A 27632-nucleotide genomic window follows, 5' to 3' on the forward strand; every position below is an offset into this window, starting at 1 on the left:
CTTAGAAGGAAAATGCTTCTTCTCATTTATGCAGCTAAAATTTAGTCTTCCAGCCCATCCTCTTTGCCCAATGCTTTTCAACCCTGAATGGACCTGAAAGATACAAGATAAATTTCCAAACTCATTCTTCAATAGCAAACGGTCAGAAAATAGACCCACTGGTATTCATCTAAAAGATTTATTGCATACCTGGAACATTCCATTTGACAATATACATCAAGAGACCGATATAGCTGATCCATGCACTTGACAATTCTGAAAGTTCCCTAATATATACAGATGGTTCAAAAACAGACTCTGCCGTTCGTGCCACAGCAGTCTTTTCTTCTTTTATAGTTTCTATATCACTACCGGTTGAATGTAGCAGTTATACCGCAGAATTATATGCAATAAAATTAGCCTTAGAGAATATTAACACTTTCCACAATGCTAGCAGTGTAATATACCGATTCCTTGAGTGCAGTGTCTGCAGCCTCCGTAGCCAGGTGGGCAGGAGCAGCAGTGAATTGCATATTGTGGTAAACCTTTTGATGTCAAATGTGCTCATCCACGCATTGTTTTGTGAAAAATATTTAACTGCAAGGCATTTAAATTAATATTTTTAAATGATCTACACTTTTTCGGTTTTCCTATAACAACCAGAGGCAATTTATGACTACTGCTGGCATATTGGCACACACCATTATTTTTGCATCTTATATCCTGGTCTCATTGCAGTTGTATATTTGATCAGCTATTTCCTTCTGTAGTTTTTCACGATAAACAGAAATTGCTATTCTATCTGCACTTAGCGTCTCACCCTGGATCGACAACTGTCGAATACCATGGCAAAATTTAAATTTGTTCAACCATCGATGCTAGTCTTGAATGAAGGATCTCCACCTAGTTTTTTATTGATTTCAATAGCTTTTTTTGTTTATTATTATTATAACCATTGAAGCATTGCAGTATTCAATTGTTCATTTTTAGCAAGCTTCATTATTTTACGAATTTTGACATTACAATCAGTGGTTTCCATTTTCGACATGTTTTCAATTTTGTCTGCATCACACTTTATATCGTTTACTGTTCTTCCTATTCCATAAACCTATGCTATACTTGTAGCACTTTCACCTTTTCTTTTTTTTTTTGAGGAGCATTAGCAACTAAGGCCATGTTGCTCCGGGCATATGCGGTGGTTATTCTGTGACCTTTCCACATCCTCCGTATTTGGTTGTCGCGGGCTCGAACCCCAGTAGTAGTAGTGGCATGTGATGCAAGAAAGCAAATGTATGAGCTTATGCAGCATCAGCCAAAAAAAAATCACACCATTCCTTCCTGTTGCAGTAGCACACTGCCATTACTGCCATTAACAACCCTGCCCAGTCTAATGAAGAAGCGTGTGCTGCCCCTGCCCACCTGGGTACGGAGGCGCCAGTACACCTTTTCTTAGATGATTGAATATTTAAATTTTTTGTGATAATCCCAGCACTACTTGCTTAAGTTTCTCTGTCATTTCAATGGGTTTACTAAATAAAAATTATTGAAATATGAAACAAGAGGTTAAAGTACAACCGTGTGCAGTGGGTTGTAAACAAAAACTGGGTGACACATGGTGGCAATATCACAATGCATTGCGGCGTGGTGGGGTTAAGTGACAGTTAACAGACTGACGGTAGATAGGGTCATGGACAATCAAAGTTCTGCTGTAAGTTACTGTAACAGATTACTCACAAAAATTATCAGTTAAGGTTAGATTTGAATTAAATACATTAAGGGTGGATCTGAATTAATTTTAGAATTAAATTTGGGAACTTGTAGAATATATATGCTTATTTGCTACCATTGCTATTTTGCCATTACAAAGAGTGGATGGACAAAGGTTTGATATATGTGGTCTAATTAACATGGCTTTTATTCTTGTTACCAGGTTATTTCCGAGAATTAGTCATCTTTCTTGTTAACAGAGCTTTGTCTAATAATACTGCAAATAAGGTTGTTCTAAAGAATGTCACGTTATAATTTTCCATTATCAGAGGTTGACTGTAATGAGATCATAAAGTAACTTATTCGTTAGAACTGGTTATTTCATAATAATATTAACAACAGCGATAATGATTTTGTAATAATACTGTAGCATTAGCATTAGTAGAGGCATTTGATGCAAGAAAGCAAGCTTATGCAGCATCAGCCAAAAAAAAAAAAAAAAAAAAAAAAAACCCCACTTCCACTTCACCCCTCTGTTCGTTCAAAATACCTGTCCAGCTGAGCCTTAAACTTATTTAGGCTATCAACCTCCACCACAAGGGATGGAAGTCTGTTCCACCAACCAACCACCCGCTGGCCAAAGGCAAATTTCCGCACGTCTATCCTACATCTGTCTTTCCTCAATTTGAATTTATGCCCTCTCAGGTGATTTTTCTGAGCTAGAGGAAGAATCCCATCAGCATTGAGCATGCTTAAACCATTCAAGGCTTTATACACCTCTATCAGATCACCTCGCTGGTGCCTAGTCTCCAGACACTGTAATTTGCAAAACTTAAGCCTTTCTTCGTAAGAGCACCCCTTTGTTCCATTCACTAATCTTGTTGCCCTTCTCTGTACTCGTTCCAGCAGCTCTACATCCTTCTTGAAATGAGGTCTCCAGACCTGTATACAGTACTCCAGGTGTGGCCTGACCATCGCCTTATACAATGGAATAATCACCTCCTTATCCCTGCTGGAAAAATTCCTGTATATCATTGACAATACTCCATGAGCTACTCTTGCAGCCCGTCTGCACTGCTCAGAGAACTTCATATCTGCCTGCACAACCACCCCCAAGTCCCTTTCATTCTCTACCACTGTCAGTGTAGTACCACATAGTTGATACGTTGCTCTGGGGTTGCTGTTTCCCATGTGCAGTACTTTACATTTATCAATGTTAAACTTCATTTGCCACCTCTCAGCCCATCTGCTCAACCTTTCCAGATCCTGTTGCAGCAGCATAGTGTCAGTAGTGTCCTTGACAACCCTGCCAACCTTTGTATCGTCTGCAAACTTGGACATTAGGCTCGATATACCATCATCAATATCATTTATAAATACAGAAAACAATAATGGACCCAACACTGAGCCCTGAGGGACTCCACTAATAACATCAGTCCACGATGAGCAGTGTCCATTGATTACCACTCTCTGTCTTCTCCCCATCAACCACCCCTTTATCCATAGCAGCAATTTGCCTCCAATGTCACACTGCTCCAATTTGTGTAGCAGTCTTCCATGTGCAACAGTATCAAAAGCCTTTCTAAGATCCAAGTATATAATATCAAAGTTATTCCCTGCATCCAGTTCTTTTGTGACTGCATCATAGTATCCAATCAAGTTGGTCAGGCAAGACTTCCCCTTAACAAAACCATGCTCTGTCTGAGCTATAACTGAAGTCTTGTCTAAATGATCCTGCAGTGCTTCTTTAACCAGTGCCTCCATTAATTTTCCTGGAACAGAAGTTAAGCTCACAGGTCTATAATTACTTGTGTCAGCCTTTGATCCTCCTTTGTGAATTGGGGTCACATTTGCACATTTCCAGTCTATGGGTACCTCCCCTGAGTCCAAGGAAGCTCTCATAATTATGGCTAAGGGTTTGCTTACTTCCTTTGCTGCCTCCTTTAATATAACTGGATAGATCCCATCCACCCCGGGTGCCTTTCTTGTGTTTATCTTCAACAGTTTCTCCTCCACTTTACTCCCAGTTATTTCAAGATTCTGTAGCTTACTGCTAGAGTTGCGTACACCTCTGGCATTCCCCTCGCTGAATAACTCCTCATGTGTGAATGTCGATGCAAAATATTCATTTAGTTTGTTAGCTACCTGAGCAGGATCATCAACAATTGACCCATCAATATCAAGTGGACCAATCTGATTCATCCCCTTCCTTCTAGAGTTTACATAAGTAAAGAACTCTTTGCTGTTTTTCTTTGCATCCCTTGCCAAGGATTTCTCGTAATCTGCCTTCGCCTGCCTAACCTCCTTTGTAACTTGGTTGCATATCAACTTGTATCTATCATAGGCTTCTGTGTCATGTGTTAATTTGTATGTATCCCATGCATTTTTCTTCTCTGCCATATGCCTCATTAGTTCATCTGACATCCATTTTGGCCTAAACCTTGAACAATATTTTTAGTTGGTATGTAAAGCCTAGTAGCTTCCAAGATAAGTTCTTTGAATGCTTCCCATTTTGAATTTGCTGTTGGTAACATCATCAGTTGGTCCCACTGTATAGAATTTAAATACTGTCTCAGTCCATCGTAGTCGCCTTTACGGAAGCAATAACCCTTCCCTTTACCCCTAATGGTAGTTACCTCTTTGAGTAAATCCCACTTCAGCACACTGTGATCACTGCCACCTAGTGGTTCATTTATCTGCAGATTCTTAATGCATGAAGAATCACTGCTGATAATCAAATCAAGAGTATTACTCCCTCTAGTTGCCTCCCGAACATGCTGATGTAGAAAACAATCATCCAATAAATCCACAAAAGTCCTGCTAGTGTGTGAGTAACCAGCCTCCAAATTCCAGTCAATATCTGGGAAATTAAAATCTCCCATTATAAGACACTCTGATTTACTGGCCCACTCTATTTCCCTGTACAGTTCCTTATTATACTCATCAGAGTCATTAGGCCTATAGCACACTCCTACTCTCAATTTTGATCTCCCAATGTTTATGTCACACCAAACTGACTCCACACTGCACTGTCCAGCGATGTCGACTGGCTTCACTTCCTTGGTTTTTATGTGTTTCTTAACTAATAACATAACCCCTCCTCCCTTCCTATCCTTTCTGTAGACGTTGTACTCCCCAAATTGCAGTTCTGCTTCCCTTTTATCTGTGTAACACCACGTCTCTGATATCCCAACAATATCTGCCTTCGATGTTTTGAGCAATACCTCAAATTCATCAAATTTATTTACTAAACTCCTAGCATTGGTGTACACGCAAGTATACCTGCACCTGTTTCTATTCTTAGCTACCCTAACACAACCCATGTGTTTACTTGTACCGCAATGGCTCCCAGCAGTCTCTGAAATACCATGCATCTTGTTTTTCAGGCTTCTGCTCATTCTAATAGAAGCAGTGCAAGAATCTCTTTCACCTCTGCCAGTGGCTATTGTCAACCTATTGGTCTTTGTCTCCCCCCAAGCTAGCAGTTTTCCGACCCACCTAACACTGCCTCGATAGCATCAGCAAATATTCTTGCACCCTTTCTATTTAAGTGTATCCCATCCCTGTAGAAGCAATCTCTCCTGTTAACAAGTACAGTCCAGGCTGAAAAAAATTCTACCCCTTGAGCCTTGCACAATCTTTCCAGGGCCGAATTGATCGACAAATCTTTCATCATATACTCCCTCCTATCGTGTCTGGGCAGAATTGCAGACACTTTCAAATTCAACCCTAATTCTCGGCTTTTGTTCAACAGTGACCTGTACTTGTTAAGTAATTCTGCCGGTCTCCTACTCTTAATATTATTAGTGCCAACGTGTACAACTATATCACCTTTTGTGCCCTTAAAAGATGATATTCGCTCTACAACGTCATCAACCTTTGCCCCTGGCAGACATACCCTGGTCCTGTTCCACCTATCTTTTTTACAAAGCATGTTCCCCGTTTCCCTGACAATAGAGTCACCAACAACTACTAGTTCCTTCGGGACCAGCGCATTCTGCCTTAGGGGTTGTCTCTGTGTCACGCGATGCCCAAGTGCAAGCTCTGGCGTTGATGTGGGCAGCTGAGAGCTTGATGGGCCCCTCAATTTAGTTTCTTCGAGGGCATCCACCCTGTCCTTCAAGCTCTCATATAGGCCCACAAGAACGCCGAGTTGTTGCCTGATATCGATACACTCCTTGCATCGCGCACACACAAAGACATCCCCCTTGGCAGTATCATGTCCCGTACCCGATTGCTCTGCAAACATCAAGCAAACAGTGCATTTTATAAGGCTGTGAGTCAGAGGACAACTGCCCCCCTCAGTTCTGCTCTGAGCCACAGCACTTCCATTAGCTTGAGCCTTTTGCTTTGCTGCTCTGGTCTGAGTCATGATTCTATTAATTTATTAATTAATTATGTTATGTTATTAATTATATTACGTTTGTAATCTAAGTCGTTTTATGTATTTATTTAAACGTACAATTTAACTGCTAACGAAGTTCAACTAACGCTATCTAGTACGGTATATAACCTACGGTATATCTAGTACGGTATCACAATGGCGGGAAAGTTACTAACGGTAACGGTAGTTACGAACACGTGGAAACCCTTACCGATACTTTTACAAGGCCGAGTAAAGAATAAATACACCAAATTAATCAAGAAATCACAAAATAATGTTATACTACTAAATTTAAATCAAAAGTTTTAGAAAAACAATAATTTCAAATCAATAAATAAGAAAAATCCACTTAGCGGCTTTGAACACGACCGTCACTAGTAGCCTCGTCAGCAGAATATTGTATATAAGGTTTTGTCAACTCTTGGTCATAATTCAGTTGAGAAGAGCCATGGACAACAATATTAATTGCAACAAGAGCAATTGAAAATAGCCACAGCACAATTTTGAAAACAGTCTTATTCCAAATTAAAAATAGATATAAACACTTCCCCACCTGACTCCATTCCTCCAACTAAGAAATTCTCAAAGAATTGCCCAAAGATTTATGATAAGCCCTATCCTCCCCACCATGGAATCAGTATATCTTAACTGAATTATGATTAATAGTTGACTAAACCTTATCTATAGTGTTACAAAATCATCGTAGCTGTTCTTATTATTATTAAAATTCCTAAATTTAATTCAGATCTAATTAACTGATAATTTTAGCCTTATGTAAGTAATTTATTATAGTAACTTATAACAATTTAATTCTAGTTTTCTCCCATTTATTTGTCTTTGTGGTCACTGATGAAGTGGTAGGAACATATCATGAAATGTCAAATTTCCATCTTTACAAGTGTATAATTTCCAACTCCTTGTAAACTGAAGAACAGATTTCTAGAAATTTACAAATTTAAACTGCAAGGCTTATTTTTATGTCTGTGATTGTGCTTTTTCACACTTGCAGTTGTATTGATTTTTCTTTTTCTCTGCTTCTTAATTATTATAAATCCATAATTTTTACTTCACTTTCAGAGTGGATGTTACCATGACCTAACTGAGTTCCATGTGGATATGATGCTTGTTAAACATAACTGCGAGCTCTATAATCCTTCAGGTCACGAAGCTCGTGAAGACTGTGAGGAAGTTTTTACATTTTATCTTCAAGAGTACAATAGGCTTGTGGAAAAATGGCAAAAGGTAATTTTTACATCCCTTATATATTTGTAGTAGGTTTCCAAAAATTTATTCCTACAGAAAATACTCTTAAATTTTAGCTTTCCTATACAAAGTTAAGGGAAAAAAATTCAAAAGGTAAGAATTGAAGAATGTGGCAATATACACAGGAGCTAACAACAATATAAGAAATGACCACACTTCACTTTGTTGTAGAGAAATAATTTACAGCATTCATTAATAACAATAATCATATATATATATAGTTACCAGATGTTTCAAAGCAATGAGGCTCCTTTATCTTTAGTTTAAAACCTATAGTACTGTGCTTGGGTTGGAGGTTGAGAAGACGAAAGAAGATATTTATTGACATTAGACTTTTTATTTTTACATAAATGTATGTAATAACTTTATTTATCACCAATTTGCTATACGTAGAATGAATAATTTGACCAGTTCCAGAGGTCATTTTGCATACCCTCTGGAACTAGTCTATGGACCCCAGGGGTTTGTGGGCCCCAGTTTTGGAACTGCTGCTGTTTAGAGATGGTGAGGTCATAACCCCACTGTATAAGGCAATTGTAAGACCAATTTGGAATACAGTCGGTCCTCGTATAACACGTGTTTACATTACACGAATTCGATCATACACGATTTATAAATAGGGGAACGTTATCTTATATAACACGAACCGAATTCGCTTATGCACGATTCGCCTTTGTGTTTACAAGAAATGGCAGTCGAACGCGGAATCACCCCAAATGAACGCAACACGATAGGAATGAAGAAGATTCTGAAAATGTATTTAAGTGATTTATATCAGTGAAGGGGAAACACATTTCACCATAATAACGTGAAAACCAACACAATTCCAGCTATCGGTATAATCGCAAATGCAATTAGATCGAGTTTACTACCAGTTTATAACAGATTCCACCAGCAGAAACGAAACTGGAAATTGTTTTTATTGTTTTATGGTAGTAACCCCCAGAAATGTGCTTTAGTAAAATGTGGGGTGTTAATAGTGTATCTCTGCCTTTACGGTGTTGTTTATTCAGTTGCTACATGCGCTCAGCTTTGTTTATGTGTATCAAGCGTGCCTCCTCGTTTTGTAATTGTGCTTTATTCCCTAAAAACTAGTAAAATACTTAAAAGGTGTGAAAAGGAAGCGTCCTGGTGAAGACACTGCATATTCAGAGAGAAAAATAAAAGCAAAACATCGATAAACAGAGGCGGACTGGGTCAAAAATTCTTACCCGGGAAAATTTATAGTGGCCTCATACTGCGGTTTATGGCCAAAATCACACCGGCCTCCGGCCCACCGGGATTTCCCGGGTAAGGCTTATGGCCAGTCCGCCTCTGTCGATAGAGAAAAAAATATGAAATTGTGAAACGCTTTGAGCGAAATGAAAGACCATGTGATATTGCACGTGCTACAGACCTAAATGCGGCAACCCCAAGAATTACAAAGAATGCGGAGAAAATAAAAACAACTTTCATAGCGGGAACAACTCAAAGTGTAATTAAAATCCATTAGATTAAAACACAAGAATTGGAAGAGATGGAACGGCTGTCATCTGTTTGGATAGAAAATCAAACAAAAAACAAGTTTGCTTACGATAGAAGCAAAAGCATTAGCAATATTTTATTACATAATAGTCGTAATAAAATACGTAAGCATTTTATTACGACTATTTTATTTAATATAATAAATTTTTTATGAATAAAATACATATTTTAATCGTTATAAAATACGTAAGTATTTTATAACGATTATAAAATACGTAATAAATCGTTATAAAATACGTAAGTATTTTATAACGATTAAAATTACCCGATTATTTATTGTGTTTGGTAATGTTTTGGTTCCAAATGTGTGTTCAATCTTGGGAGGTTGGCACCTAACCCCACTTTTCCCATAGGGCCTGTTGTTTATATTGCACGATTTTGCATTGCACGAGGGTTTCTAGGAACACAACTATCGTGCTATACGAGGACAGACTGTACTGTGTTCAAGATGGAGACTCATCTGAGAAAAGACATTAAGCTTCTTGAAAGGGTCCAAAGATGGGCAATTTGAATGGTGAGATTGGCAGGACGAAGGACGTATGAGGAAAGACTCCGATTATGTGGGTTACAGAGCTTGGTAGCCAGGTACCTCAGAGGTGACCTGATTGAAGGTGGAATTCTGACTGTTGTGAACAATTCCATAACTAGGGGCCATAAATTAAAATTAGAAGAGTTGTGGTTTAGACTATACTGTAAGAAGTTTTCTTTTATCCAGTAAGTTATTGATTGCTGGAACAAGTTGCCCTCTCATGTAGTTGAGGCTGACAGTTGGAATAAATTTAGAAGTCTACTGGATACTTACCTGTGTGAAGAGAGAAGACTATAATTTGTGTTTTCTTATTTGCTTGGTTAGATTTTTTTTCTCCCCCCTTCAGTGCAGCAAAATCCTGTGGCTTCCTTGCACTGTATGGTGAATACTATACAGTAAACCCCCGCTATTTGCGGGGGTTACGTTCCTGAGAAATGCCACGAATACTGAGTTATGGCTCCCATAGTAATAAAGGGGTTCCTTTCCAAAGTATGAAATATATAAGAAAAACTAGTCTAAAATTTTGTCTATGTATGTATTGTATGTACCTTCATAATATGACTATGAACATAGACAGTACATAGTGAAATGCAAGCATATGGCATCGAAATGAAAATAAGAAACAATTTAATATTAAATGTAATATTTATTAGAAATTTCAAACAAATCTTTCAAACTAGCGCCTTTGCTAGCTGAAAAACTTATCCCACCAGTGCTATCACCAGTTTCGCTAAAGTGTTGATAAAGGAGTTTTGCCTTTTCACGAATGATGAGTGAACTGAACGGAATTTTATTTTGAGTTCGGTCTTCTATCCACAGATTTAAAGCTTTTTCCATTTTTTTCTAATTTAACATCACGAATTACAGAGCAAATTTTTGAAGCCGTTAGCACGTTTTCGCGGACACTACAGCAGATTTTTTTTTCCGATTTCTTGATTGATTGTACCGTTGACTCATTGATTTTATAATGTTTTGCCACTGAGGAGACGCTTTCACCATTACAAATTTTATCTAATACAGTCAGTCCTCGTATAACACGTGTTTACATTACACGAATTCCATCATACACGATTTATAAATAGCGGAATGATATATAACACGAACCGAATTCGCTTATGCACGATTTGCCTTTGTGTTTACAAGAAATGGCAGTCGAATGCAACACGATAGGAATGAAGAGAAGATTCTGAAAATGTATTTATGTTTTTTATATCAGTGAAGGAGAAACATTTCACCATAATACCATAAAAACCAACACAATTCCAGCTATCGGTATAATCGCAAATGCAATTAGATAGAGTTTACTACCAGTTTATAACAGATTCCACTAGCAGAAACGCAACTGGAAATTGTTTTTATTGTTTTATGGTAGTAACCCCTAGAAATGTGCTTTAGTAAAATGTGAGGTGTTAATAGTGTATCTCTGCCTTTACGGTGTTGTTTATTCAGTTGCTACACGCGCGCAGCTTTGTTTATGTGTATCAAGTGTGCCTCCTCATTTTGTAATTGTTCTTTATTGCCTACAAATGAGTAAAATACTTAAAAGATGTGAAAAGGAAGCGTCCTGGTGAAGACACTGCAGATTCAGAGAGAAAAAGAAAAGAAATATCGATAAACAGAGGTAGACTGGGTCAAAAATTCTTACCCGGGGAAATTTATAGTGGCCTCATACTGTGGTTTATGGCCAAAATCACACCGGCCTCCGGCCCACCAGGGTTTTCCCGGTAAGGCTTATGGCCAGTCCGCCTCTGTCAATAGAGAAAAATATGAAATTGTGAAATGCTTTGAGCGAAATGAAAGACTATGTGACATTGCACGTGCTACAGACCTAAATGAGGCAACGCCAGGAATTACAAAGAATGCAGAGAAAATAAAAAAACTTTCATAGCAGGAACAACTCAAAGTGTAATTAAAATCCATTAGATTTAGACACAAGGAATTGAAAGAGATGGAACGGCTGTCATCTGTTTGGATCGAAAATCAAACAAAAAAACAAGTTTGCTTACGATAGAAGCAAAAGCATTAGCAATATTTTATTACGTAATACTCGTAATAAAATACGTAAGTGTTTTATTACGATTATTTATTGTGTTTGGTAATGTTTTGGTTACAAATGTGTGTTCAGTCTTGGGTGGTCGGCAACTAACCCTATTTTTCCCACTGGGCCTGTTGTTTATATTGCACGAGGGTTTCTAGGAACACAACTATCGTGCTATACGAGGACTGACTGTAACTCAATTTTATTCACTAATGTCATCACCTTCTTTGATCTTTTCACATTTCCCTTGTTATTCGTAGTCATATTTTTGTACGGGTTAGGAAGAATTTGTCCACAATAAAGTCACTTTCTTCCATTAACACACTCGAAAAAGTCTGTTTTACACTGCAAAACGGTAGATTTATCACTTTTGTAAGCATATAAATTTATAAATTTATTCAATTTATAAGCATATAAATTAAAAGCAAATGACAAAATCTTCCATGACAAGCGCATAACACATACTGAACAAGGATTAGCAAGAAACATCCATGCTCGCGATTTTGTCACCCCTCTCCCCCCACCCACCTGTTTTGACTGGGAAAGATAATTTTAGCCACGCCCATGTTTTTTTATGACAGAAAATGTTCACGGCACTTCAAAATTCACATTTTTTTTAGGTTTCATTTTATATTAAATCAGTGACCGTGAATATGCAAAACTGCGAATACAGATACCGCGAATAGCTGGGGTTTACTGTACTATAATTTGACTTACAAAATCTGAAAGTTACTGGAATTCAGATCCATACGTTGAATCAAGTGATACATAAAGATTTAGAAAATAGTATTACATTAAAAAAGAAATGTTTCTTACAATTTTTATTGTAAATTCTTTATGATTTTCTGCAATGTTTTTTAAAATTCTGATTAATTATTTTTTTATTAATTTCACCCTGTTTTCAGTTTTATGAATTTTCAAAATTTCATTAAGAAATTCATTCCATACAGCCCCACCACTAGTGAAAAAATCACTAATCAAGCCACAGACATGGCCAAAAAATATACTCCAGAAAGGATTAAATATAATCATATTTGGAGAATCAATTTGTCATCCAATTGCAGTTCTCAAAAAAAATAATTTTTGGACAATTCTGATTTTTGAAAATTATACTTTAGATGTGTTATTCAACCAGTATTACAGCAAATTAGAAAAATAAAATCAGTGTATTTTTTCCTAGTATTTATTTAGTTACATATTATTTCTGTAATTTTTTCAGAGCCATCTGTTATCCTTTTCACCAAAAAGAGCAAAAACAAGTTGAAAGATGACTTTTGTGATGCAGCATAAACTGCTTTAGCCTTGTTATATAACTCTGTAAATATGATTTTAAAAAATAACTGGTGCCAGTATAGTGATGTGGGCAGAAAGGTGGTATATTGCCCACTCAGATTGTATATAAAAGGAAGAGGAATGACACTGCTTTAGTGACAAACCACCACCATGTATATTTTGTACAGCGATGCTTTGAAAAGGCAGAAAGGGATAGTTGCTAATGATTTGTGAAAATGACTTAATTGTGTATGATCTTTTCTAGCATGACTATTTTGTAATAAAATAAAAACTTCCCTTCATCCTTCTCCTTTCTCCCCCTCTAGCTTTTTGTAGAATTATGAATTTTATATAATGTTGACCTAACTTATTTGTACATTCATACAACTGCCTTGTAGTAAAGGATTTAATTCTTACCCAGACGAAAACAACTGTATCTTTTACCTCTTGTCACAATTTGAGACAATATCAAAATCATTGATAAAAAATGTTAAAATAATTAAATAACAATATTTAAAGTAAAACTGTGTATGTATATGTGCCGTGTAAAAAATTTTTTATCATATACCAGCTTTATTTTTATTATATATATATATAGTTTTATTTTGTTCTAAATATTTTATGGAAACACCACATAGCATTTAGCATGAAAGGTGTGTGCCATAAGTGACATTGTTTCCCAGTGCATCATGAAAAGTAAAACACCTATAACCTTTTACAGTATTTCTGCATATTTCTACAATGAACACCAGAAATTTTCTTAATTTTGGATTTGTTTCACCCATATATATCTTAAATTGTTGCTGAGAGATTTCTTTCCATTAAAAAAATCATTTAAGAATCAATGAGTTTGTGGTTTACATTTTCCACATGAAATATTTCATATAACTTTCTTGTTAAAATTTGATATAGTCTTCTAATTATTCAATTTATGTTTAAATAAGAATTATTCATAGCTTTCCCAAAGCTCACTTCCTTTCATTTACAGCATTCATTTCAAAAAAAAAAAAAAAAAGGAAAAAAAAAAAAAGCATATTCTTTTTTGATTACGTTTATTGGAATGTATAATACACAGAAAAAATTGTTTAACACTTTTAAAAATAAGATAACTGAGTTATATTCAGTGGTGTGCTGGAGCTGGCTTGCACAAGCTGATTGTTAAATTTTCAAGAATTTTATGAGCCAGTTCTTAAACTGTAGAGCGGCACACACTTCAATCCACAATAGCTAGTGGCATTTGGGCGATAAGCTTGTATGTGGTGACATGGAAAATCCAGCCGTGGTGTGCTTATTTTGGCACCCTTTGTGCTTCCTTTCCCCTATGTAGCAGTCTGTGTAGGGATTATCTCTTCTAGCAGGAATATTATATCCGACAAACATCCACTTAATTTTCTCTGGACTGCTGCTTCTTAAATTGAAAGCATTCCCATGCTCAACGTCTCAAAGAGTTCACATTTCTAGAATTGTAATTTCTAGAAAAGTGGCTATGGATATAAGAGCTCTGCAAAAGTCAGCAAAAAAAATTTTGTTTAGAAACAATTGGCTAGATGGAAATTACAATAAAAATAAATAAATATTTTATTGTTTGAAAGTTCCAAATTGTTGTAAATCGGTAAAACTTACAATAAATATATACACACACATTCTTGGTCTTCCGTTTCTTTTTTAAGCAAGGCAGTTGTTAAAAATTTACCAGCACACCACTGGTTATATTCTTATATTGAAAATACCATCAATGTTTGAAAAATCATTAAACTACTTGATGTTTTTAATAGAAATAATTGCCCTGAAGAGGAATTCTAGAAAATTAATAATTTTTTTCTCAACTTATAATAAATATTCAATAGTTAATGTTGCAAATTAAACTCATATTTTAGTGACAACCAAATTTACACATTAAAAAAATTTTTTTTTAAATTATATAATGTATATACTTTATATAATACATTATATAATTTAAAATATACTGTATATACTACCAGAGTAAAAATTATACTAATAACGTCGTTTTAAACAAAAATTCATTTTTACAGATACAAACAAAATAATTTGAGCAAATGGTTGTATGATTTTTTTTTTCTTTGTATAATCTTTATTTTAATTGTTTTTCAAAAAAAGTAACACAAAATTAAAATCCAGTGATATGTATTAGTCAATGTATTTGTCATAGTTTTTGTTTATTTATTTTATTTCTTTTTTTTATTATTATTAAATAAGAGTATTAATTATGTCAAAACCTTTGTTTTCAATGTAAATTTAGAGGTTGCTTTTCATTTTATTTCATTATAGTTACAGATGTAGCTTTTAAAATACAAAGATTAATTTTATCTAATGAAAAAAAAGCATTCTAAACAAGAATTATATCCATAAATTCAAGTATACTTACTGCTTGTCGAAATATAAAAAGATGTAGACTTGTGTAAAAACTGACAATTAAGAAATTCACTCATACTATGTTAAATTCAAGTTGAAATTGCGTTCTATATGTAAGAAATCCATGAAGATAATTTAGATGCTATACATAGAAATTTTGAATAGAATAAGAAAAACGCTTCATAAGAAAATCGCTTCAAAAATGCTTAATTAACATGTATTCAATTTTGAGATCTAAATGATAAAAGTAGAAAATTTAGATTATGACATAAAGGTATGTTCCATTAGCATTAGCAGAGGCATACGATTCAAGAAAGCAAGCTTATGCAGCATCAGCCAAAAAAAAAAAAAAATCACATTTTGCCCCTCCATTTGTTCCAAATGCCTGTCCAGCTCAGCCTTAAACTTCCACAACCAAAGATGGAAGTCTGTTCCACCAATCAACTACCCACTGGCTAAAGGCAAATTTCCACACATCTATTCTACAACTGTCTTTCCTCAATTTGAATCTGTGTCCTTTCAGGTTCGTAATCTGAGCAAGAGGAAGAATCCCATCAGCATTCAACTTACTCAATAGAAAAAGAAATACATTCTCTGTAAGAGCTTTGAAAGCAATAAATAAACAGAAAACTGATATGCCACTGACTTAAATGCTGCATGCAGCCTGTTCCTTACAATCTCTTACAAAAATTTTGGAGTTAACGTTCAACCCCAAATCACTTGTTGGGCATATATATCTCTGTGTTCAGCTAAGGTTATAAGTTAATGGTATGATATTGCGTAATGTACATTCCGACCTTATTAGCGCTATATAAGGTAAAACTAGATAGTGTAATACACATCACTGCATTTAGAAATCTATTAGGTTAGTGTAGTATTGACAATTAGTTAATGAAATTTATTAATCTTATTAATTTTCATTGTTAATCAATCGTATTCAAACAAACAGAAATCATGTCCCACACTCGATCAGCAAAGCAACAACCACAAACTAGCAGAAATGCTGTAGCTCGGAAGAACTGAAGAGGATGATTCTCCAGTGTATCACAGTCTAAAAATATGTGCAACTTGTGAAATGTTTGTGGGCTTTCTGGAACGGGACATGATCTAGCTAAGGAGGATGTCTTTGTATTATTAAGCTTATTAATTTTCATTGTTAATCAATCGTATTCAAACAAACAAGTCATGTAGCAGGATTGCTGTGGCCCAGGGGAGAACTGAAGAGGACGATTCTCCAATGCATCACAGTCTGAAAAAATGCGTTGAAATGTTTGTGGACTTCTGGAACTGTACATGAGCTAGCTAAGGAGGATGTTTTTGTGTGTGCTAGGTGCAGTGTCAAGAAATTAGGTGCCAACTCAGCATTCTGATAGGCGTCTATGAGAGTTTGAAGAATTGGGTAGATGCCTCAAAGATATTATAGTGAGGGACCCATCAAAGTCTCAGCTGCCCAACTCAATGCCAGAGCTCACTCTTGTGCATCAAGCAACACAGCAGCAATCTTCAAGGAAGAATGCACTGGTCACACAGGAACTAGTTATTGTTGGAGAGACTAGTGTCAGGGAGACGGGTAATATTGTGCAAAAAGGATAGTGGAATAGGACAGTATGTCTGCTAGGGGAAAAATTTATGATGTAGGGCAGATATCTTTTAAGGGCAAAAAGGGTGGTATTGTACTTGGCACCAATGGCATTAAGAGTAGATATACAGATTTACTAAACAAGTACAGGTCAAAGTTTAAAAAAGCCGCAAGTTACAGTTAAATTTCAAATGGCTACAATTCTGCCAGACACGATAGGAGGGAGTATATGATGACAGCCTTATCAATCAATGCAGCCCTGGAGAGATTGCAGGGCTCATGGGGTAGATTTTTTTCAGTATGATCTGTGCTTGTTAACAGGAGAGACTGCTTCTACAGAGTTGAGATTCACTTAAATAGAAAGGGTGCAAGAATATTTGCTAATGCTAACGAGGCAGCTGGGTGGGTCAGAAAACTGCTAGCTTGGTGGGGGGGAGGGGATTCACAGACTAAAAGATTGACAGCAGTCGCAGGCAAAGGTGAAAGTGATTCTTGCACTGCTATTAGAATGAGCAGCAGCCAACAAAGCAAGGTGCTGGGAATTTCATAGACTGGTGGGAGTCATCGTGGAACAAGTAAATACATGGGCTGTGTTAGGGTAACTAAGAACAGGTGCATGTACACCAGTGCTAGGAGTATAGTAAATAAATTTGATGAAAATGTTGATGTTAATTCTTGACTGCATATTAAGAAATTGCCATACGCTTGGTGTCAATTCAACAATCCAGTTTTGGACTCAGTTGAGAATTTTGGTGTTATGAGTTTCTGGTTATTTTGGTTGGGTAGGTAGTTTAGGATTTTGTGCTGATATATCTCCTGAGTGGGTTGTTCTGCAATGATATCCCTGTCCAGGTCGAAGATTATTATGCAGGGTCCTCTGGTTTTAGAGGACTCAGCTGCTAAGCGGAGTGTGGATTTTGTTTGATTCTCTCAGCCTCCTCCTTGGACACCGTCTCAATAACCGCACCGATATTTCTTGTCTTGCGTATTGTCTTAATTCTGGTTGTTTTAAATTCTCGCAAATCGGTCATAACTTGGGTTTTAACCCCTTCACTATACTGGTGAACACTTATGTCAAGCGGGCAAAGTTGGTAGTTTCTTCTTTGGAACTTGTCTGGTTGTTGCAATGGACTGTTTATTGGTCCTCAGCACATCTGCAAAGGTAGGGGTGTGCTATGGCATTTGGTTGCCTCTACTTTCAAGGAATGCTTCAAGCTTGGCGGCATTCTTTTTGGACTTTAGGTGAGTATTAGGATTTCTAATTCGCTCCAAAGGATCACAGTGTCTCTACAAAGGACAGTGGTGATGCTGTTATGGGATTCCCTCAGTAAATCCTAGAGCTGTGTTCTGAGGGTCAACACCTGTAGGGCAGTGCCCTCAAGCAGGGTAGGAACTAAGGTATGTGTTGACTCTGGTTGCATCAGTTAAGTCAGGGACTTCTACTTGGAAGCCTAATTTGTCTTTTGGCTCACTATGTGATCCCGTTTCCCTTTTTGACGTGGGTACAGCTATTTTCCTTCTTTTGGAGGCAGGTCTCAGTCTGGTATCATCCACTTCATAATCTATTTCTGTTATAGGTGGGTTGCTCTGCCTATTCGGCATCCAGTACATCCATGAAAATGGCGCCTCCGTAGCCAGGTGGGAAGGAGCAGCAGTGCGTAGCACACGCTTCTTGATTAGACCGGGATTTGAACCTGTCACCACCAAATACGGAGGATGTGGAAAGGTCAGGGAACAACCACCGCATATCCCGGAGCAATATGGCTTAATTGCTAATGCTCCTAAGAAAAAAAAAAACCAAATAACATCCATTAAATGAATTTTGGGCTGTCTTATCCATTTCTTATGTGTGGGGTAAGCGGATAATAGTTGGTATCAAGCAGTGAGCATGGGATGTCAGTAGTGCTGTTGGGGGGGGGGGACTGATCGAGTCTTTCTCTTCTGCTTCCTAGTATTTTTCTGTAAGGCTCTTAGTTGTTTCTTCTCTTGGAGGGCCATCTTTGGCTTCTCTATCTGTTTCTAATAAAAGCCTTTCCAGTTGGCTTCATATTTCTGTAGTGTCTGATATTAGCCAGTGGTGTGGTTGGTAGATGGAACAGACTTCCATCCCTTGTTGTGGAAGTTGATAGCCTAAATAAGTTTAAGGCTCAGCTGGACAGGTATTTCGAACGAACAGAGGGGTGAAGTGGAAGTGGTTATTTTTTATTTATTTATTTATTTATTTTTATTTTTTTTTTTTTTTTTGGCTGATGCTGCATAAGCTTGCTTTCTTGCATCAAATGCCTCTGCTAATGCTAATCAGTTTCTCTGTGATTTGTGAACCTTGTTTCATAGTGTTTAGAAAATTTCCCCTAACAGCAATGACGAGGTCTATTGTGGAGATATCAAGAGGTCTCATCAACTGTCTGAACTGGGTCCTCTGCATCTTTTATTGTGGTGTCTTTCTGTTCTTGTGTCCTTGCCGGGAACTCTACATAATATGTCCACTAGTTGGATGGAAGGCTCCTGTGATTTCCCAAGATTAGCCCTTAGGTCCTCTGGCATAATGGAGATTTCTTCTGGTGGGGTCACGCCCAGAGGCTCACACTCCTTAGGTGCAGGGTTAGTAGTTTGCCCTGAATTTCCTTTATTATTAGTTTCTTCTTCCACTGAGGTAGGTACATTTCTTTCCCTAGCAGCGGAGTTCTTGTCACACTTTTTTTGTCATTTTTGTTGGAGTATGCCACGTCCGTTTGTGTACAAGTAGTGTGTTTGGAAAGCTCAGTTTGGCTGCTTGTAATAGAGGGATGATCCCTCTTTCCAGTAATATCCTACTGCCACTTTTGCGATCTCACTATCACAGAAACGGGGAGAGAAAATTGCAATAAATCATATGAAGACTAGCAGATAATATAGGCATTATAGTATATCATTGTAGTATGTATAACTTATATTTAGGCCATCCGAATAATGAAATTCATCTGCCGTGCTGTGTCTGTCTGTTAATTGTGTGTGTTCTATGGTCAATTTGTCTGTTTGTTGGACAAAACCCCCCAGTTTCTGGGGGGGGGGAAACCTTGCTATCTACTTCTGAGACCGACTAACTCAGCCACGGAGTGAAAAAAAAAGCCCATTAAAGTTCCTTGCGTCATCGACGGGATTCGAACCCGGGCCTTTTCCGCCCAGTGTGGGGAGGATGGTGACGCTACCGCGCAGACTGCAGTATGTATAATCACCAAACAAGAAGCAGTTAATTAATGCAGCTGTAAAAAGTAACCTATATCATCGCCTTAGAAACGTATGTAATGGCAGCCATAGCATATGCTGCTATGGCTGCCATTACGTAGCATAGCACGATTACATATGTAAATATTTCAATCATTGTTTTCTTTAAGTTATACAGAATATTTCAGAAATCCAACTGATAGTCCTAGATGATTAGTTCTTCCAGCTGAGATCCATGGCGGGTGTTAGAATATTTTATGTCCATAAATACAAACTAACAGCATGAGCAAACAAACAACCACACGGAAAGAACAGTCGTATACAAAGCAATATGGGCTAAGTCACTGATTCTCCTAAAAGCCCACTACAAATTTTCTGTAGAAAAACGTTACCTTCGCCTGGACCTTTTTCGTTCATCCCAGCAGTGAAAAAATAAATAAATAAATAAAAACCCATTAAAGATTCTCACGTTGTTTACGAGGTTATAAAGATGTGCAGCTGCTTGGACAAACAGGAAGAACTTTTCGATATGCTTATATCAAGAAAGAAGTCAAGGTTGTTGCTGGTAAATAGTTAAGAAGAATGTGTCATCCAATTAAGAAGCCAGTTTGAATAGTACTATCACTGGTCTGAAGAAGAATGGCAAAAAATGCGATCTTTCTCGAAATCGGAGTTATTCGAGGCAAGCATTGCAGCATGTTTTTTCTGCACAAAATAAGATTGAATTTATATTTTCTTTTGACTAGCATTTAGAGAAATGGTGATAGACATTTTGGAAATTGAGAGCAGTTATCTACTGTCCTTTGCGACAGATAACTGCTCTCAAGCGGTTAGAAAGAAAAGTAGTTTCTTCTAATTATTGCATATGATCGATACTGACAATCCATATCGTCAACAGATGGTGTAAGAGTTGAAAGGCTCATGGATTTCTCTGTTACAATGAAAATATTCAGGTGAACTCAATATTTTTCAATGAGGGAATGATTTTCCACCTATCTTTTAGGAATGTTCTGAATAAGAAGAAATTCCATGCAGATGGGAAAGCATCAGCATAGAGCGTAAAAAGGCGACAAAAAACAGGAGTAAACTCGGGAGCACGCGTATTCTACAGTAACATCACAGTCTGCATACTTAACACAAAATAAATCTATGTGCCCTGGCAGGCCGAAATATGATTTTGTTTTCTGGGTTTTTCCCCCCCTTTATTTTATTTATTATTATGTTTTTTATTAGCATTAACAAGGGCACATGATGCAAGAGAGCAAGCTTATATAGCATCAGCCGGAAAAAAAAAAAAAAAAAAAAAAAAAAACACACCCTCTTCTCACTTCATTCATCCACCCGCTCCAAATGTTTGTCTAATTCTGCCTTGAATTTTTTAAGCTATTAATTTCTACAGCGACAGATGGAAGTGTGTTCCAGCAATCAATCACCTGCTGGCTAAAGGCGAAATTCCGCACATCTGTTCTGCAACTTTCTTTCCTCAATTTGAATTTATGCCCTCTCACGTGATTATTCTGAGCAAGAGGAAGAATCCCATCAGCATTCAGCATGCTCAAACCAAGGCTTTATACACCTCAATCAAATCACCTTGCAGGTGCCTAGCGTCCAGACACTGTAATTTGCAAAACTTAAGGCTTTCTTTATAAAAGCAACCCTTTGTTTCATTCACTAATCTTGTTGCCCCTCTCTATATTCCTTCCAACAGCTCTACATCCTTCTTAAGATGAGGCCTCCAGACCTGTATACAGTACTCAAGATGTGAACTGACCATTGCCTTATACAAGCGGATAATCACCTCCTTATCCCTGCTAGAAAAATTCCTGTATATCATTGACAAGACACCATGAGCTACTCTTGCTGACCGACTGCACTGCTCATAAAACTTCATATCTGCCTGCACAATTACCCCAGGTCCTTTTCACTCTCTACCTCTGTCACTGTAGTACCATAAAATTGATACATTACTCTGGAGTTACTGCTTCCCATATTCAGTACTTTACATTTGTCAATATTAAACTTCAGTTGCCACCTCTCAGCCCATCTCAGCTTTTATAGATCCTGTTGCAGCAGCGTACCGTCAAGAGTGTTATTAACAACCCTGCCGACCATCGTATTATCTGCAAACTTGGACATTAAGCCTGATATACCATAATATCATTAATGAATATAGAAAACAACACTGAACCCTGGGGGACTCCAATATGACATTAGTCCACGTTGGGCAGTGTGCATTGATTACCACTGTCCTCTCCCACTCGACCATCCCTTTATCCATAGCAGCAATTTGCCCCCAGTGCACACTGCTCCAATTTGTGCAGTAGTCTTACATGTGCAACAGTATCAAAAGCCATTCTAAGATCCAAATATATGATATCAAAATTATTCTTTGTATACGGTTCCTTTGTGACCACATCATAGTATCCAAACAAATTGGTCAGACAAGACTTCCCCTAAATAAACCCATGCTGTGTCCGAGCTATAACTGAAGTCTTGTCTAGATGATCCTGAAATGCTTCTTTAACCAATGCCTCCCTTAATTTGCAAAGTGGAGGAGAAGTTAAACTAACAGGTCTGTAATTACCTGTGTCTCTCTTTGATCCTCCTTTGCGGATTGGGGTCACATTTGCACGTTTCAAGTTCATGGGTATCTCCCCTGAGTCCAAGGAAACTTCATAAAATGGCTAAGGGTTTGCTTACTTCTTTTGCTGCCTCCGTTAATATAACAGGATAGATCCCATCCACCACAGGAACTTTTTTACGGTTGAGTTCAACAATTTCTCCTTCGCTTTGCTCGCTGTTATTACAAAATCACTTAAGCACCCTGTTTGAATTTGATAAACTTCTGGCACAGTGCCATTGAATAACTCCTCGTGTGAATGTAGATTCAAAATACTCATTCAGTTTATCAGCTACTTGAGCATGATTTTCAATAGTCAACCCATCTATGTTAAGTGGTCAAATCTGATTCATCCCTTTCCTTCTAGAGTTTACATAAGTAAAGAACTCTTTCCTGTTTTTCTTTGCATCCTTTGCCAAAGATTTCTTGTAATCTTCCTTTGCCTGCCTAACCTCTTTTATGACTTGGTTACAGACCAGCTTATATCTATCATAGGCTTCTGTGTCGGCTGTTAATTTATATGTATCCCATGCATTTTTGTTCTCTCCCACATGTCTAATTAGTTCATCTGACATCCATTTAGGCCTAAATCTTGAATAGTATTGTTCTTGTTGTTGTATTGTAGTAATGTATTGTTGTGCAATTATGTTGCACATATCAAATGGTTTTATTAATATAATAACTATGGGGCTTTGCCCCCAGGTCGCTGCGCTCGCTACTTTTGATAAAGTCAAATAATATTTACAGAAGCTTTAAGCACTCTGTGTGTGTCTCTTCCTCTACTATGAATACATGAATACGTTACACGTGGAAATCAAGAATGGAACCGCCTGGTCATGTCAAATAAACATAGGACTTAATTTCGGAGGCTACTAGGCTTTTCATTCCAATTGAGAAATACTGTTCAAGGTTTAGGCATAAATGGATGTCAGATGAATTAATGAGGGTCGTGACAGAGAAGAAAAATGTATGGATTCCATATAAATTATCAGGTGATGCAGAAACCTATGGCAGATATAAGCTAGTCTGTAATCAAGTTATAAAGGAGATTAGGCAGGTGAAGACAGAATACGAGAAATATTTGGCAAAGGATGCAAAGAAAAACAGCAGAGTTCTTTACATATGTAAACTCTAGAAGGAAAGGGATGAATCAGATTGGACCACTTAACATAGATGGGTTGACCATTGAAAATCATGCTCAAGTAGCTGATAAACTGAATGAGTATTTTGAATATTCAAATTCATTTGAAGTTATTCAATGAGGAGAGTGCCAGAAGTTGATCAAATTCTAACAGGGAGCCTAAGTGATTTTGTAATAACAGCGAGTAAAGCGGAGGAGAAATTGTTGAACTCAAACAAAAAAGTTCTGTTGTGGACAGGATCTATCCTGTTATATTAAAGGAGGCAGTAAAGGAAGTAAGCAAACCCTTAGCCATAATTATGAGAGCTTCCTTGAACTCAGGGGAGGTCCCCATGGACTGGAAATGTATCACCAATTCACAAAAGGGGTTCAAAAGATGACACAAGTAACTATAGACCTGTTAGTTTAACTTGTGGTCCGGGGAAAATAATGGAATCACAGGTTAAAGAAGCATTGCGGAATCATCTAGACAAGACTGCAGTAATAGTTAAGACACAGCATGGGTTTGTTAAAGGTAGATCATGTCTGACCAATTTGATTGGATACTGTGATGTTGTCATAGAGAAACTGAATGCCAAAAATAATTTTGATATCATGTACTTGGATTTCAGGAAAGCTTTTGATACCGTTGCACATGGAAGACTGCTGTACAAATTGCAGAGGTACGGCCGTAAGGAACACTATGGCCATAGACCCCATGCGCCAGAAAAAAAAATCCTCAAACAAACAAAAAAGCCTTAAGGGTAAGTTGCTAAAATGGATAAAGGGGTGGTTGAGTGGGAGAGGACAGAGAATGGTAATGGACACTGCCCTTCGTTGTCAAATATTATTAGGGGATTCCCCAGGGTTCGATGTTGGGCCCATTGTTGTTTTGTATAATTATCAATAATATTCATGAAGTTAATATCAGGTTTGATGTCCAAGTTTGCAAATGATACAAAGGTTGGCAGGGTTGTTAACGACAGTAAAGACAGTATGCTACTTCATCTGGATATAGATAAGTTGGGCAAATGGGCTGAGAAGTGGGAACCGAAGTTTAACATTGACAAATGCAAAATACTGCATATGGGTAGCAATAATCCAAGAGAAATGTGCCAACTGTTTGATACTACACTCAGGGAAATGTAAAGTGAAAAAGACCTGTAATTGTGCAGCCAAATATAAAGTTCGCTGAGCAGTGCAGAGGGGCTGCTAGTGCAAGTCATGGAGTCTTGACAATGATATATAGGAATTTTGCTAAGTGGGACAGGGAGGTGATTATCCCTTTATACAAGGTAATGGTCAGGCCATACCTAGCGTACTGTGTACGGGTCTGGAGGCCTCATTTTAGGAAGGATGTAGAGTTGCTAGAACGAGTACAAAGAAGGGCAACAAGATGGGTGAGGGAAACAAAGTGGTGCTCTTATCAGGAAAGGCTTAATTTCTGCAAATTGCAGAGCCTGGAGAGTAGGCACCTGTGAGGTGATCTGATTGAGGTGTATAAGGCCTTGAACAGGTTGAGAAAACTGAATGCTGATGAGATTCTTCCTCTTGCTCAGGTTAAGAACCTGAGAAGGCACAGTTTCAAATTGAGGAAAGACAGTTGTAGAATAGATTGTGTGGAAATTTGCCTTTAGCCATGGAGTAGTTGATTGGTGAACGGACTTCCATCTTTTGTTGTGGAAGTTGATAGCCAAAATAAATTTAACGCTGAGCTGGACTGGCATTTGGAATGAAAGGAGGGGTGAAATGGGTGGTGCTTTTTTTTTTTTTTTTTTTTTTGCTGATGCTGCATAAGCTTGCTTTCTTGCATCGTATGCCTCTACTAATGCTAATAGCGCGTGACTATGCTTAAACAGAAGCTTGTTTTACCGCAATAAAGCAAGCTTCCGTTACGTATTTTTTACGTATAACACGTACCCCGCACTCTCTTCTCCCATTGGCAGCATCTTGAGAAATACAATAAATGCACATTTGTCAGATATGTCTAAAATTAGGTACTTTATATATTATTATAAAAAATAACACTATTTTATTTATTGACATAAATTCAATGTTTAATCGACATGCATAAAAATTTATTATGTGATAAAACTCATCTAGTACAGTTCCTGCCTATCCATCCTCACTATCATCCATTAGATTTGTAAACTCCGTTCTTTCATCCTGATACGAAACCAAGAAAAAGAAAAAATGATCACTTATACTGTAAAACATCCGGGCACCAACTATGAAACACGTTCAAACTAAGTCAGTGGCACACAATAGTAAACTAATCTGTGGCCACAGCAGCTGATCAGAATGAGAAAACATTTGTATCTCAGCCTGTTTTTGCTAAGATTTTCTCCTTGTTCATCCTCATAATAAAGCCATGATGAAACTGAACACTCATAAAAAGTAATAACCAGATGTACCAATACCATCAAACAGTAGGCAGACAGGCTGCCAGGACACTCATTGGGTTTTGCCAATGATATGCTGAAAAAAATGTGTAACTTGTGAAATGTTTCCAGAAATTTCTGGAACAGGACTTGACTTAACCAAGATGTCTTGTGTGTGTGTGCTAGGTGCACAGAGTGTCAAGAAATTAGACGCCAACTCAACGTTCTGAGGCGCTTGTGAGAGTTTGAAGAATCGGGTAGATGCCCTTGAAGGTATTAAAAAGAGGGACCCGTCAAGCTCTCAGCTGCCCAACTCAACGCCAGAGCTCACCCTTGTGCATCAGGAAACACAGCAGCAATCTCCAAGGCAGAATGCGTTGGTCCCACAGGACTTAGTTATTGTCGGTGATTACACAATATAGTACCCGTCACCCTGTATTGTCAGGGAGACGGGTACTATATTGTGTAAAAAGTATAGGTGGAATAGGACAAGGTTATGTCTGCCAGGGACAAAAGTTGATGACGTTGTATTGCAGATATCATCTTTTAAGGGCTTAAAGGGTGATAAAGTTTTGTACGTTGGCACTAATGACATTAAGAGTAGGAGATCTGCAGATTTACTTAACAAATACAGGGCAATGCTGTGGAAAAGTCGTGAGTTATGGTAAAATTTCAAATTGTCTGCAATTCTGCCCAGACACGATAGGGGACATCTAAGTGAGTATATGGTGAGAGCCTTGTCAATCAATACGGACCTGGAGGGCCTGTGCAAGGCTGATGGTCTGTGCTTGTTAAAATGAGAGACTGCTTCTACAGGGATGGGATACACTTAAATAAAAACGGTGGAAGAGTGTTTGCTGATGCTATCAGGGCAGCTTTAGGTGGGTCAGAAACTGCTAGTTTGGGGGGTTCACAGACTAAAAGATTGACAGTAGCCACAGGGAAAGGTGAAAGTGATTCTTGCACTCTTCGATCAGAATGAGTGGCTGCTTGGAGGTCGGGGTGCTGGGAGGTTCAGGGACTGGTGAGAGTCATCATGAAACAAATAAATACACGGTCTGTGTTTGGGTAACTAAGAATAAGAATAGATGCATGTATATGTGCACGTCCACCAATACTGGAAGTATAGTAAATAAATTTGATGAATTCGAAGTGCTGGTCAAGACATCAAAGACATCAAAGGGATATCAGAGACATGGTGTCACACAGATATAAGTAGTGCAGAATTAGAATTTGGGGAGTACATTGCTTACAGAAAGGATAGACAGGATAAGAAAGGAGGAGAGGTTATGCTGTTAATTAAGAAAAACATAAACTCTAAGGAAGTGCATCCAGTTGATATGGGTGGACAGTGCAACGTTGAGTTAGTTTGGTGTGACATGAACACTGAGAAAGAAAAAATAACAGTAGGAGTGTGTTATAGGCCTAATGAATCTGATGAATATAATGAGCAATTGTATAGAGAAATAAAATGGGCCAGTAAATCAGATTACATTATGATGGGAAATTTTTTCCAAATGTTGACTGGAATGTGTGCGTTGGTCACTCGCACACTAGCAAGACTTTTGTGGATTTATTGGATCATTGTATTCTGCAGCAGCATGTTCGTGAGGCAAACAGAGAGGGTAATATTCTTGATCTGGTTATCGGCGGTGATTA

General features: G+C 37.5%; 1 protein-coding gene across 4 annotated transcripts in view; it reads left to right on the plus strand.

Moving 5' to 3' along the window:
* Positions 1-13009, plus strand: part of LOC150091832 (uncharacterized) — a 256523-nt gene extending 243514 nt beyond the window's left edge. For all 4 annotated transcript variants that reach the window (XM_090377195.1, XM_090377203.1, XM_090377219.1 and 1 more), the window contains 2 exons: positions 7148-7312; positions 12644-13009. In XM_090377195.1, coding sequence (XP_090233321.1) covers positions 7148-7312; positions 12644-12688 — 210 coding nt within the window. In that variant the 3' untranslated portion in view covers positions 12689-13009. The remainder of the gene's footprint in view (positions 1-7147; positions 7313-12643) is intronic.
* Positions 13010-27632: the final 14623 nt, after the last annotated feature.

The sequence above is a fragment of the Mastigoproctus giganteus genome, chromosome 1, assembly GCF_048544385.1.
Source record: "Mastigoproctus giganteus isolate SK-2022 chromosome 1, ASM4854438v1, whole genome shotgun sequence".
Taxonomy (NCBI): Eukaryota; Metazoa; Arthropoda; class Arachnida; order Uropygi; family Thelyphonidae; genus Mastigoproctus; species Mastigoproctus giganteus.